Source organism: Glandiceps talaboti, chromosome 1, assembly GCF_964340395.1.
Source record: "Glandiceps talaboti chromosome 1, keGlaTala1.1, whole genome shotgun sequence".
In the NCBI taxonomy this organism is placed as follows: Eukaryota; Metazoa; Hemichordata; class Enteropneusta; family Spengelidae; genus Glandiceps; species Glandiceps talaboti.
Window position 1 is genome coordinate 27928147 of NC_135549.1, and position 15067 is coordinate 27943213.

The window sequence follows — 15067 nt, forward strand, 5'->3', positions numbered from 1 at the left end:
AATCACTCGGATGCCATCGTGTGTTCGAGCTACTGTGAAAACACTATAAAAGTGAGATGAATTATTCAAACGAATGAACAAACATTCGTCAATCAACGAATCTGAGAGCAAATTAAGATTTAAAAAATATCAAATTTATTAGCCATGAAATAAATGGGAATGAATTAATAAAAGAAATTAATGTGCAGTCATCTTTCTTTCTGAACGTCTGCTGAACAATTTATCACTCAAATACTATCAAAGTTCCTACATGCTATACGTCAGTTCGATGTCAATCTACAGGGTCAGTGCACTATCTTATTTTCTTTATCATGACATCTTCGCCAAATTCATGATACGTAATGAAGGTCCTCTGATTGGTTCACTTAATTTGATAAATTACTCAAATTAAATGTAAACAATATTACACCATTGGATGGAAAGGTTGACCTGGGTATCACTCTTCTCCACATTTTGTCTTTAATTCATCTGCAAAAAAAGATTGACAGTTTATGTTAACACTGTCGAGTGGTTAATATTCATATTGTATCATGCTGTTATAAACAGCAGTAGCACTGGATGGCAAGTTGTACCAAATGAACTATATAGTACAATTCAACCCAGTAAGATATTTTGTGCTTGACAATCAGTGTCCCTTCAAAATGGTTAACAAGTTTAGGTACGGCGTCAAGACTGATATAGAGATATTATATCATATTTTGTATAACTACATATCAGTAAAGAGAGTCCAGAGGCTCGAGGTGTCATCTGAATGTATTATGAAACTGTTCAGTTGTTATTCAATGTTGATGAACATTTACTCAGGCTGTTAGTTTTCTTTACGAAAACACTTAAACCAAAAAACAAACAAAAAACAAACAAACAAACGAAAACCACAACATCAACATATAAACACTGACAAACATTGATTAATTAACATTGTACATCTCTGACCATTTCACACAGGAAAATATATTGGAATCTTGTTGAATAGAAACATTGTTTAATGAATATTTCCTGTTTTTCCATGTTTATATTTTGTTGTTATTTTTATTGAGTGAGTGAGTGTGTGTGTGTGTGTGTGTGTGTGTGTGGGGGGGGGGGTGATCTAAACTAAACTAACTAAACCTGAGCCCCTGTGGTTCAAGGAACAAATTTGGCTCTGGCTTGACACCTAAATTATCGGACATAATTTGTCAAGGAAGGTAGATATATTGCGAACATGACTTTATCTGAAAGGGTCTGATATATAGTGATGTCACATTTAATAGTTGTCTTCTTTAGAAGAACACAAATCTTTCAACAATATTTAGTGACCTATTGGCTTGGCAAATTGTGTCCGATAATTCTGGTTTTAAGCCATCACCAAATGTGTTCCTTGAATATTGGTTATGGCATAGGCAACTTCATTATAAATGCAGGTGATTATATATTTGTCTACACCATAACCATGTGTTACAATATGACTATGCTATTATTTTGGGGGATAATTGACCGGAGATTTATATTTACGTAAAATATCATCATCATGTGGCAATGTGATGATACAATTAACTTCTTTATTGGTTTTTGAAAAAAAAAATAGTAAACGCTTTGGTCAAAGCGAGATATATGCTAGTGTACTCACCAGTGTGCTTCTGCATATCACTATACAGTTGATTCCAGAATGCACATTCCTTGGCTTTCAAGGCTCTTTTAGTTGGCATGGATGGAGACAGTTCCTTGTAGTGCAGCTCAGGAACGGTGAATTTGGGCCAACTTATCTCTGCCATGCTGCCATCTTCGTTCAGGTTAGGGTCACTTTAAAGAGAGATAAACACTTGATCTTAATTTACAGTAATTATTATCAAACTAATTTGTATGTACGTTTGATTGAATATTAACGATACACAGAAGTCGGGATTTCAAGACTTTCTGTCGGTGGTTTCTATAGGTGATTTAGAAAGGGGGTATACTTTGGGAGGTTTTACTGTATGCAAATACACATTCACACACAGTGACAGGTAAGTACATACTTTGAATTCTCAGACATGATATCAAAGTAAATTGTAATCTTTGTTATCCAGTTAAAAGGTTCGAAATGGCAATATTGCAAAGAGACTTTCAGAAGTTTGTTGAATTTCATATAGGTATACGAATTTACGTTATATTTCCATTCTAAGCCACATAAAATGTACATGCTCACCCAGTCTTAGCAAAGTTAGTGAAATATTTCATAATCTGCAATGACATCTCAACCTCTTCATCGGTGAACGTAAACAGCCAATCACTATCGATATCGGGATGAAGCTGTGAACGGAAGTTCCACCCAAACACAAATGGAAGATCTTCCGCATGTGTTGCTTTCAGCCACGTTGTTTTGAAGATCGATGATGATGGATAGTGAGTAAAATGATAAAGGTAGGCATCAGCGTCAACATTGACCAGATCACGTGCACACTTGTCAGATGGACAAACAAAAAACGAGTCTCCTGCCATCTGGCTGAGAGTATCTAAGTAAGTATATTCGGTAGAATCGGCTTTCTCCCAATCTGTATACAAATATTTCGCCATCTCCCTAATAGCTGGATACTTGTGGTTTGGTGGGAAAATGTACATGGGTGCCATAGCATCAAACGTTGTTTTGTCAACAAATGGCGCGGTACCATTTGCCTCGGGGAAAAACATCAGATGCCACATCATGCCTTCATCAGCATTTGTTCCAACAATGCAATCAACTTTATTAAACGATCCAGTGGAAAGTTTTTCGAAAGGATTTTTTGGTGCGAAGTGGTCATCAACAATTGGATTAAACGGCTGTACTAGCTCTGTTCCTGCTGTAACACTCTCTAGACTTTCCTACAAGAACAAATAGACACATTTTTAGGGACCGGCCAGTTTAGGTATTAAGTATTTATGTTGGATTTTTATTTGATAAAACAGCTTCACTAAGTTTTTCTACTTGAAAAAATAATGTGAAATAACATATACCAAGTCCATGTTCATAACTCAATACATTGCAAAAAGATGCAAAAAGTTTGTTATTGTACGTACAATAACAAACATTTTACACATTGTTTAATGTTTTGCCGTTTATTGAGTTGTGAACATAGACTTGGTATATGTTATTTCACATTATTTTTTCAAGTAGAATAACTTAGTGAAGCTGTTTTATCAAATAAAAATCCAAAATGAATACCAAATTCTCATCCATATGGCCACTTTAAATGTCAATTTTGAGACTATCCATGCCAGACACTTTTAGACAATAATTTCCAAGCTTTACACCAACATGTAAAAGGCAACTACATACGGTTGAAATATTTTTGAAATATAGTTGGATAGCATCTTGATAGTGAGAGGTCTGGGGAAGTGACTGAGATGTGTCCACCTCACATGGGGTCTCCCCCTAGAAACCCTAAAGGTTTGTACTCTTAAAACCAATGTTAGGCTATTCAGACCATTTCAGGCAATAACCGCCAAGCTTTCAAGTACCATCAAGTATCAGAAACTATGATTGAAATATGTTCTTAAAAACATTATAAAGGTCAGCATATCTAATGGTAGTATAATTGGTAGGGGAGATTTGTTGTTTTAAGGAGGCAATTTTAGTATATCATGGCAAACATTTCACATCTTCAAATTAGCATAGGGTGAAAATATTTAAGGAAACTTTAATGACAGTAAAAAGGTTGGTGCATCTGATTGTTGGTTGAATGCATGAATGATCTCTGGGGGTGAAGGAGTCCTTGGGGTTTCCTTCTGGCAGATCTGGAGTTCTTTTTTGTTTCTATTAAGGCACTTTTTAGGTTATTCTTAAACTTTGAGGTAATGTTTCCAAACTTTGAAATGCTAACGTAAATGGAAGTTTTAAACGAGTTTCCCGTGTCACATAAAAATGGGCCCGTAACATTGTACAGGGGCATTAATATTGCATGTATAGTAAGTAAAGTCACTGGTACATTAGAGAACCTAATTTAGGTGGTCATACCTAGTATATAATAGAAACTGGAATCTGATGAGATGGTGTGATTAGTAGTGTCGATAACATGTAGTGTCCGAAATAGAAAGTGTATTAATCCCTTCTGACAAGTTTATACTGACGAGTAAACACTTTAGATTGACTTCTTTTATAAACTATCTAATAGTATGAAGATTACCGTTACGAAACGTTCAAGCTCACGTTAGCCCCAAAGTGCAATATACGTGAAACATTGATTGTGAAATAGCCAAGCATTTACATGACATGTTCTGTAACTAGTGTGGTATATTGTAGCTAGGTAAAGCATTATGTATAGTTATGTTTGAACTCTTACGTGAAGTAATACTTAAGAACTGATGTAAGAACAGGGACAAGAACAAATATTTACATGTACCACATTTCAGACAAGGCTATAGCTATATGCCATTGTCGAAAAGGATTTTTTTCGTCCATCACAATCCAAAACACAATGACCCCCTATTCACAAAATTCTAAACAGCATGACCCCCCCTCCTGCCAATTTCAAAAACAGGGTGACCCCCCCCGAAGAAACTGAATGGTCCCTTAGCAACGTTTTAGTAAAATATACATTCATGAATAAATAAACCCCTGAGATCAAGAACTTGTCTATCGAGTATTAACATGTCACTGAGCTCATACAATTGTCATATCCAATTGTAATCGTACAATGCATACCACCAAATTTCATCGCAAAACAATCACACATACCACCAACGAATCTTGCACAAAATATTCGGCTGGAACTTTACGAAGACACCGAACCAGATCTTCAGAATTATCCTGCTCACACCCAAGCTCCTTTCCCAATGCATAAGCAGCCTTGACCGAGGTTTCTATGTCATCTGTAAGTCCATATGCAGGTGAGAGGGCGCCACTCTGAAATTCAGGAAAAATAAAGACAGATTGAAACAATCGTTCGTCAACAAAAACTAGAGACAACCATAGGAAGGTGGCCTCACACATGTAGACATGTATAGATAATTGATGATATTGGACATTATCATGTAATCACGTCCCTATGTATTGGTGTGGAGATATCGAGAGCTCTACCCGGGCAATAATTTTCCACATACCGGCACACTTGGCCCAAATAAGGTCAGTTCTTTGAAATTCGAACTACATGAACTTTCTTTCCCGTTGTCATGTGCATTTTTATATGTAAGCAAATGACAGCTACATCCAAAATTTGTTTGCTTTCTGTACGCTATCATGGTGGAAGCCTTTGTTTGCTTTCTGTGCGCTATCATGGTGGAAGCCAACGCTAATCAACAAACGCTGTGGTTCCAGGAAATCCCTCATAAAAACTTCAACAGTATTGCGATTGTGGCGAAATTACATCAAGTCTTGGTAGGAAGCTGTGGAATCGATGAAATATGCATGTACAGATAGCGAAGCCGAATGCAGACGATAGCCAGTCCGCTATTATACGCTGAAGAACAACATTTGCTGTATGCTTAAGCTTAGGGAGCCTTCAGTATTTACAAGGGGCGGCGGCGGAGGAATGGCCGCCATATTGGCTTTCGGGTGGCTACCGTTATGTTCTGACTCATTGACCCTTAAACATTGTACATGTCTATACCAAATTTCATGCTTTTATCACAAAGTGAACGACCAAAAATCACTGTTATCGTTAAGTAGGTCACATCTATTATAAATTTGAAAAATAGAAACGACACCGTTACGTTCACTAATGCAGCCAGGCTTTTACACTAAAATGCAAATAAATTACATCTACCTGTAGAATAGCCCTGTGGAACAGTCCAGATGACAAAGGGGACAGGATATGCATATGACAGCTAAATGCTCCAGCACTTTCTCCAAATATGGTCACTCTGTCTACATCACCTCCGAAAGCTGTAACGAAAAGTGAAATAGATACTAGTAGCTAAAACTAACAATGTCCATATCTGCCCTTGAAGGTACAGTTCAAACAGGATTATTTTAAATACGTTTAATACACTTGTATTGATTATTGCTATCAACATACATATGTTTAGGGGATGAAATAGGACCTCGTTAACTTCTTTAATTTTGAAAAATAAAAACCTTTACCGCACCCTTTGGCCATTTGGGGATTTCATGCAAAAGAATTATGTGAAACCCTCTGGTGATAACATCGATTGCATTCCAAAACAAAACCTAAAACTACTCTAAAAGGTTTCTTGTTGCATGTATAAGAAGTCATTGGTAAACTCAAGTTATGATTTTTAATCACAAGAAAACACTGGTAATCAATGTATTGTGATTATATATATATATATATATATATATATATATATATATATATATATATATATATATATATATATATATATATATATATATAACACTCGGTGAGTATCAATCTGCTAAGACAGTGCTCTATACCGCAGTGGCAGAGCGTAATAGTTTTGTATATAAAAGTATAAATGAGTCTAAGCTAATCTTTGTATCAGGCCCCGGCCATTACCTGCTGAGTAAGAAAATAACACCACTAATCGATGTCATCTCTTAGATAGACAGAAGTTACCTGAAACATAATTTCAATAGTTTTTGTTATTTTGCTCTGTCTTCATTTACAACAACAACAACAACAACAACAACAACAACAACAACAACAACAACAACAATAATTTTTTTCTTAAATTTAATTACCCACAAATTGTCGAAAATACCACTTTGAGTGTAACCAATACAAAACTATATATATATATATATATATATATATATAATATATATATATATATATGGGGAATCGATAGATGCATGCACAGACCGGAGTGAACATAGCGATTACTTTATTTACTCAGCTTGAGTAGAAATCACTCACTAATACTTAGAAAAACAATCTTCCCTGTACGTTTTAAAATTTGTTGCAATTATGTAGGAACATACACGCACTTGATATATGGTCTTTCAATTTTTAAAACTAGAAAAACAGTAAATTCATTGTCTTAATATTCTTAATCAATACCCTTCTCTCATTCATATTGTCATATTATATCTATAATCAATACAAGTGCATAAGCCAATCTTATATCAGGCCCCGGCCATTACCTTCTGAGTAAGAAAATAACACCACTAATCAATGTCATCTCTTAGAAAGACAGAAGTTACCTGAATTTAAATAGTTTTTGTTATTTTGCTCTGTCTTCATTTATAATAATAATAATAATAATAATAATAATAACAACAACAACAACAACAACAACAACAACAACAACAACAACAACAACAACAACAACAACAACAACAACAACAACAACAACAACAACAACAATAATTTGTTTCTTAAATTTAATTACCCACAAATTGTCGAAAATACCACTTTGAGTGTAACACACAGATAAAAGTAAACACTCCGTCACAAACCTTCAATGTTGTTCTTCACCCATTTCAATCCTTCAACCTGATCAAGCATACCAACATTGCCACGTGCTGCTGAGTCGCCTGATTTTATGTAAATAAAAAATATATTCAATTCTGGGAAACGGGGACATACACCACGTGGTGACTTTTACGAACAAATGACCGTTTCCAATCAAAGGTATCTGCTAAATGTTATTTGCATAGAGATAAATATATTCATGCCCTAAAAGTTCATATGAATTATAGATGTTACGGTTACGGCATTTGTATGGTCATAATGGTTATATTACAAGAATGTCGTAAGCTAAATACGTCATGCTAGGAGAATACACGCATACATACATACATACATACATACATACATACATACTTACATACATGCATACATACATACATACATACATACATACATACATACATACAAGTGGAGATATATTCAAAAAAGTGAATACATGTCTACCTAGAAAAAGGCCAAGTGCATAGAAACAACCAAATGATGGTATATAGGGCAAAAGATAACAGCAGGGGTAGTTAGGCAAAATATGTGTTTACGATAAATCGACCGATCCTAACTTAAGCAGTCGACCTTAAACAATTTTAAACATTTAAAACAAACATATTATTAAATCCCTTGTCTTCTCGGCCGTCATGTCCGTCTAATTTCCCGTTTGGTTTTGGGTCGAATCAATATTTTTCAAAGCTAAAAACAAATGAAAAGATAAAATGAAATAAAATCCTGACCAACCTACCCTATTTTCTGATTTTTTCATCGGAAACTTAGTAATCCCAAGGACGGATTGGCATGTGGATAAACATTTTTTGTAAAAATAAATATAAAATAGCGCCATTGGCATTGTAGCACGACTGTACCGTTCAAAACTAATGTTTATTAGCCAAAGGTGATCGTTTGCCCAATGTTGATCAAGTTTCCTATCTATTCCTAGCCTCTTGTTACCGTTATCATATACACCATCCCTTTGTTGTTGCTATGGGCATGGTTTTGTTGCTAGGCATATTTGCATCAACCTTTTGGATGTTCATCCACTTGCCTAACCATCGCTGTTATTATATTTGCAATATGCATCACCATCATATGCTGTTGCCATGGGCGTAGTATTGTTGCTGGGTATATTTGGATATATTTTTTGAATGTTAATTCACTTGTCTATTAATCTCTTTTTTTTTACCTTTGTAATATATGCCATCACTTGGCTGCTGCTATGGGCGTGATTGTTTTTACTAGGCATATTTTTGTACATTTTGTGAATGTGTGTTCACTAAGTCTTGTCTATGAATCCATTTTCACATCGTCTTCATCTCAAAATATAATTACTGATGCACAGTTTGGGTTTATGCCTGGTTTTGGCACAGTGGATGCTATTTTTGTCTTAAATACCCTTGTCTCTAAATCTCTGTCATCTAAGAAGCGCCTATATTGTGCTTTCATTGATTTCAAAAAGGCATTCGACTCTGTAAATCGATGTAAACTGTTGCATAAACTTTCAAAAATTGGAATTAGAGGGAAGATTTTATCTATCATTCGTTCTATGTATGCCAACGTCAGATCTTGTGTTGCAGTAGATGGTTTTATATCAGATCATTTTATAAGTAAAGTAGGTTTAATGCAAGGGGAAGTTTTATCTCCTATATTATTTTCTATGTATATTAACGACTTAGAAATGGGTTTTCTAAACAATGATTGTATACCTCTAGAGTGTAAATCTCTTAGTTCATTCTTGTTGATGTATGCTGACGATTTAGTTTTATTTTCGGAAAGTGTACAAGGATTGCAGCAACAGTTAAATTACCTTTTGGATTACTCGAGAAACTGGAATTTAGAGGTCAATATTGACAAGACAAAGATTATGGTTTTCAGGAATGGTGGTAGACTGAGAATTAATGAGCAATGGGTTTACGATGGACAATTTGTTGAAGTGGTTGATAAGTTTACTTAATATTTAGGAATGTTGCTGAGTTATAATAACAAGTTTTCTTGCACGGAAAAACAATTTGCGGACCAGGGTAGGAAGGCACTTTTTGCATTACATCGTAACACCTCTTCACTATCCCTGAACCATGAAACTTTGTTATTTTTGTTTGATTGTTACGTTGGTAGTATTCTCTCATGTGCGTCAGAAGTTTGGGGATTACACAAGGGTCAAAATATTGAAAGAGTTCACCTTGATTTCTGTAAACGCATTTTTGGAGTAAAAAAGTCGACATGTAATGTTATGGTATACAGTGAGCTTGGTAGATACCCTCTTAAATATACCAGAACTTACAATATGATAAAATATTGAAGTAAATTGTTAGTTTCCAGTAACTGTATTTTGAAATCTTGTTACGAATACATGTACGACAGAGTTGAAAACTACAGAGAAGTTAACTGGGTTTCGATTCATAAAGCAGGGACTGCTATCACTAGGTTTTGGTGAAGTTTGGGTAAATCAGTGTACTAATAAAAGTCATCTTGAAATTATAAAGCAACGCATTTTTGACCAGGCACAACAAACTATCAGAGCTCAAATTGAAGCTTCACCGAAGTGTATATTATATAAGCATTTAAATGATTTGTTTTGTATTCAATATTATTTATGCAAACCCCTACTACCACTGCATTTAAAGAATTCGAGAAATTGCCCAAAGTGTATCAATGACATTGAGGATGAGTACCACTAGGAAACGTTTATAAATCTAAACGATACATGGACTCGAAGTACGGGGACCGAAAAATTTACATGATTTTACCTACGTAGCCAGTTGAAGTGTAGCAAATGTAACATTTCATAGCAGAAAGTGTTGTGGGTTTTGGCTAAGTGTTTGGTAGATCTAGAACTGATACTAGCACAACAACTTTCCTCAGTCATGGAATATCACTTTTCACACTTTTAGGACTTAATGTTTACAAACCCAAATAAGAAATAATAATGATAATAACCAGGGAGAATATTAGTGACTGACATGCTTACGACTTCCGCGCGTACGGGTTTTGGAGACGTGTCTCTTCTCCCTAGTTACTTTAACGCAACTAAGTATGTGTTTACATTGCAAGTTGTGCTTCATTAGTGGAATACGAGATACCAAATACCCTCCAAACTGAGTACTACTAGCTTCGATTTCATATATGCAGAGGTAAATTATATTTTAAAGAGTTGGGGCGAGTTGAAAATGGGGCGAGTTGAAATTGGGGCGAGTTGAAAATTGGACGAGTTGAGTGGGACGAGTTGAAATGGGACGAGTTGAAATTTGGACGAGTTGATCCGTCACCCCCCCCCCCCCAAATGCATCCCCGTTAAAATCTAGCCTTATCTGTCTTGTATTTTTTGTTTTAAATGTCTTATTTTTAGACCATACTTGCACATCCCAGTTGCCATGGCGGAATCATCATGTCATGAACAATTTTCTATCAACACACCAAAAGTAATCTCAACAGCAAATACCAAGACACACACACACACACACACACACACACACACACCCAGCCATTTTGTCAATTATAGCTCTACTGTACTTCTCAGTGTTCAGTTGTGCTAAATATCAACAGCTTTACAGTTGTTTTGCAACGTCATTGACGCTATTTTAATACACACCTGTAGTTAAATATCCGAATGGACCAAGTCGGTAGTTGATAGATACCACTATGACGTCATTGATAGCAGCCAATGGGGTTGCATCATAAGCTACTGGTGAGCCTGACCCCATGTTGAAGCCACCGCCATGTATCCATACCATAACTGCATACTTCTTCAGCTGCAGATAATCAGTTGAATAGTATTGTCAGTAAGTCTAATACGAGGATTACAGTACCGTTTATTTAACTTGAATTTACCTGTACATATTATATACATATTAAATTCCAAGGCATGTCTTGCATTGTACGAATTAGAGAGCCGTCATTGTTTATAACCTGGGCGGGGGGGGGGGGGGGGTTCGGAAGGGATGGTTCACTCAAAAAGCTAGAGGGGAGGTTGCGCAAAAACCGGGGAGTGAAGGGGCACTCAAAGTTTCTTTTTTTTTCAAAGCAATTCCTCCGACGCCCATGTCATAAATAATGACGGCTCCCTTGATGAACATGAAGGCCAAAGACACCTAAACGTAGTAAGACTCAGTCACGTGAAGAACTACTTACCCCATGCTGAGGTACAAACACATTCAGATAAAGACAGTCTTCGCTCAAATCTTCTGTTGTTGGAAATATTGGCAACTGCATTTGCATACAGGCATCTCCGACGCGTGTTGCATCGTAAACTCCGTCCCATGGTGTTACAGGTACTGGAGGTTGAAATCTTAGGTCACCTATCGGGGGTTCAGCGAATGGTATCCGTTTGTAGACATTGACGGTGTGCTGGGTGTCACCGTGTGTGAACTGTACAGTTGAACCTACAAGTTTACCTGTACTAATTTCGACAGTTGGGTCTTCAGCATTGATAGTTATTGCTAACAATAGTACGAATGTAACACTGGGTCTGATACATATACTCGAACCCATGTTTCTGGTATACGGTCTAATGTCCGCCACCGATATTATTGGTATTCAGAAGTATTTCACTTGCATAACGCATGCGTTGTTGAAATAGCGTAAGGTAAATATACTTTATATCCAGCACACTTTGAACTAGGCACAATACAATAGGAGTGGTGTAGAGATTCACGTAACAGAGGCGTCATGCCCTAATCGGAACAAAGGTCATGATAAGGAAACAACTCGAGACTTCATTGTACGCACCCGTAAAATGAACGAGATATATATAACAAAAACTCACAGTCAACAAAAATGTATACAAAACACGATATTTCATATTATTCAGATATACAAAATCAAAATTTTATGCACAAATCACTTTTTGAAACAAAATTCTTCTCTGTACACTCTAGGCCCGTTACTATAACAAGACTATGAACGACTACTGAAGTATATTCCTCGTATGCATATGAACATATATGGTCACTCGGTAATAGAATAGATGGACTAGTTGAACCAGGGGCATGAGGCAACATTTCTGGTGCAACTCGAAAATGATAATGATGTCATACAGATAATAAAGGCCCAAGTTAGCTATGAGTCACATTTACATACTTACTTCTTTATGTATAGTATATTTTTATAAACTTGTTTTACACGTATACACATATTTCTTATTTTGGGTATAAGGCCAGCAATGGAATGATTAAAAATATATTCTACATCACTTGTTTATTATTGCAACTTATTCACTGTTGGAAGACGAGCCCCCTATGGTGGAGGTTGAATTTTCAAATTCCAAGATTCGAATCATTTGATCTCTCGATCGCGCGACAAAATAGAGAAGTAAATTCTACGACCGTTGGGGGCGCTATTCAATCGGTACACTCCACAGCCGTGTCCCGTATGTATTCTATTTGCATTCCAGCTCGATTCGATCTAGTTAAATATTTGTATTTCTCTGCGTATTATAATTATATATTAATTAGCGATTCAAGATACTGAATATAATGATAAACAAGAACATGACGGAACTTGTTGATGTTGTCTATATTCACGGCGTTATTCAATATTGTTATAGACACCAGAATTGTTGCCCCAAGCCCTTGGTTGAACACGGCATTTTTGTATTTTAATAACTATTTTATTGGGCTTATTTCAAAAATACAAATATTGTCATGGATGGAAATCTTTTACGTCTTGTATTCGGAAACTTCTCGTAAGTTATCAATTTCAAGAATCGTCTCCATTAATATGTGTATTCAATTTACTTTTTTCTAACGCGCAATATGAAACTCTACACTCTGAATATTTTTTTGTGTAGCATGAAACACATTCCACAATCAGTGTTTGCGCTTGGGAGAAAAAATAAAGTTACGTAAAAGGTTAAAAGTAATCCTCATAGGTAGTTCAGAAATTAAGTTGATAAACAGGTCTCACTAGTTCTACTCGTCAGTGTGAAGACAGTACTGTGCGTGTATATATACATTCATTTTGTTTAAGACATTACATGTTACATTGGACACTACAACTCACCTCAACTCATCAGGATCTAGGGCCTAGGGCACATCTACAATTGATGGACATACGATACTGATCTTTTAGGACTCCTCGACGTTCTCCTATATATTATTATATAGGAGAATGTATCATTATCTTTTTATTTTGTTAATTTTTTTTGTTAACTATTATTACTCTAGTTTATATATTTACTAGTTTGTTTTAGCATCAAACACTTATTGCAGAAAATTCAATGAAGAAATGTAGTTTTCTTAATAGATGCAATACAGACTCTATTCTATTCTATTCTATTCTATTCTATTCTATTCTATTCTATTCTATTCTATTCTATTCTACTGGCTTCAAAACTTATGTTAGTGATTTACCATTGTATAGTACATGTAGTATGAAAATAAAACCAATAACAGGTCTACCGACTATAAACTCTCCTAGTAAAGAAAAGAGCTTGTGCTCGACAACCCTTTGGATGTGAGTTATTATAGAAAGCGTTGATTCCTTTATGGAGCTTTATATTGCCGTAAAAATTATGAATTCTAGATTTTAAAAAACCCCACAAACATACATTTTGAGTGCACCGACATACATCAAATCTACAAGCAGACTTTAGATATGGTATTATTTAGGCCAAGCCAAGCCCAGCCACAATAACGTGCATACAAATAACAAAAGTTTAATATAATATAATATAATATAATATAATATAATATAATATATCATATATAATATAATATAATATAATATAATATAATATAATATAATATAATATTATATAATATAATATAATATAATATTATATTATATAATAGTATTGAATAGAGTTTGCTTCCCCTAAATCCTCTCCTGATGACACATAATTATTGACCTGATTCTCCGATACATAATAACTCTAATTACATCTTCAACCAATCAGGTTTTGTGTAGGGATGCCATTCTGGACTAGCAGATCTAATGAGCGTTTGTAGACTTGGAGGTCGAGCGAACATTTAAAAAAGATCAGATCAAAATAGCAGTTAGGACAGCTGAAATAGTGAAGTATTGTTAGTCCTTCAAGTCTACATGTTGGCTAAACAAACAGTGACCAGTCAATGGGTGTCTGAGATAATTTAACTTTATCGAAAAATATATGAAACATGAAACAAATCAGAATTTCGTAAAACGTTTTAATGAATGTAATGAGCAGGCATCTTTCACAACAGAGATACTATTAAGGTTCAGGAACAGTAAACGATACCCCAGCTGGAATCATGCTGAACTGTATAGTTATGCTTTCTTTGTCACCAAAGCACGGCGTTATGAGAAACTTGCGCTAAAAATTAAGATCGGAGCTTTAACTTCTTTGACTGCCTTAAAGTCTTTGAGACATAATCTAAGTAAAATGATTAATATTAGATTATCTATTAAGGTATTGACATATGACCTTGACCAATACTTTCAAAAATTGACTTTCTACCATACCTGATATTATTAGTCAATCTCTCTTTTTATACTTGAGCCTTTCATCTTGACCTCCATATTCAAGGTCAAATAGGAATTTCTTAATGATGGCTCCCTTAATGAACAAGGTCATAGACACTGTAGTAAGACTCAGTGCCGTGAAGAACTACTTACCCCATGTTGAGGTACAAACACATTCAGATAAAGACATGGAGATACAGGTACTGGCGGTTGAAATCTTAAGTCACCTATCGGGGGTTCAGCGAATGGAGCCCCCTTGTAGATATTGACGGTGTGTTGGGTGTCACCGTGAGTGAACTGCACAGTTGAACCGAGTAGTT

General features: G+C 35.4%; 1 protein-coding gene across 1 annotated transcript; it reads right to left on the reverse strand.

Moving 5' to 3' along the window:
• Positions 1–361: 361 nt before the first annotated feature.
• LOC144435265 (pyrethroid hydrolase Ces2a-like) lies at positions 362–11798 on the reverse strand. Its single transcript, XM_078123855.1, has 8 exons — positions 11439–11798; positions 10900–11059; positions 7313–7390; positions 5697–5815; positions 4670–4837; positions 2165–2817; positions 1607–1779; positions 362–468 (listed from the first exon to the last, which is right to left on the reverse strand). The coding sequence occupies exons 1-8, from the start codon at positions 11796–11798 to the stop codon at positions 437–439; spliced, it is 1743 nt and encodes a 580-aa protein (XP_077979981.1). The 3' UTR covers positions 362–436.
• Between the last annotated feature and the right edge of the window lie 3269 nt (positions 11799–15067).

Bases quoted from the DNA above. Each gene is read 5' to 3' on its own strand.
- LOC144435265 (XM_078123855.1), bottom strand. From the start codon at position 11,798: ATGGGTTCGAGTATATGTATCAGACCCAGTGTTACATTCGTACTATTG. The intron at 4,838-5,696 runs GTAGATGTAATT...CCTGAATTTCAG, and splicing joins TCCACAGGGCTATTCTACAG to AGTGGCGCCCTCTCACCTGC. The intron at 1,780-2,164 runs GTGAGCATGTAC...CTCTCTTTAAAG, and splicing joins ACTAACTTTGCTAAGACTGG to TGACCCTAACCTGAACGAAG.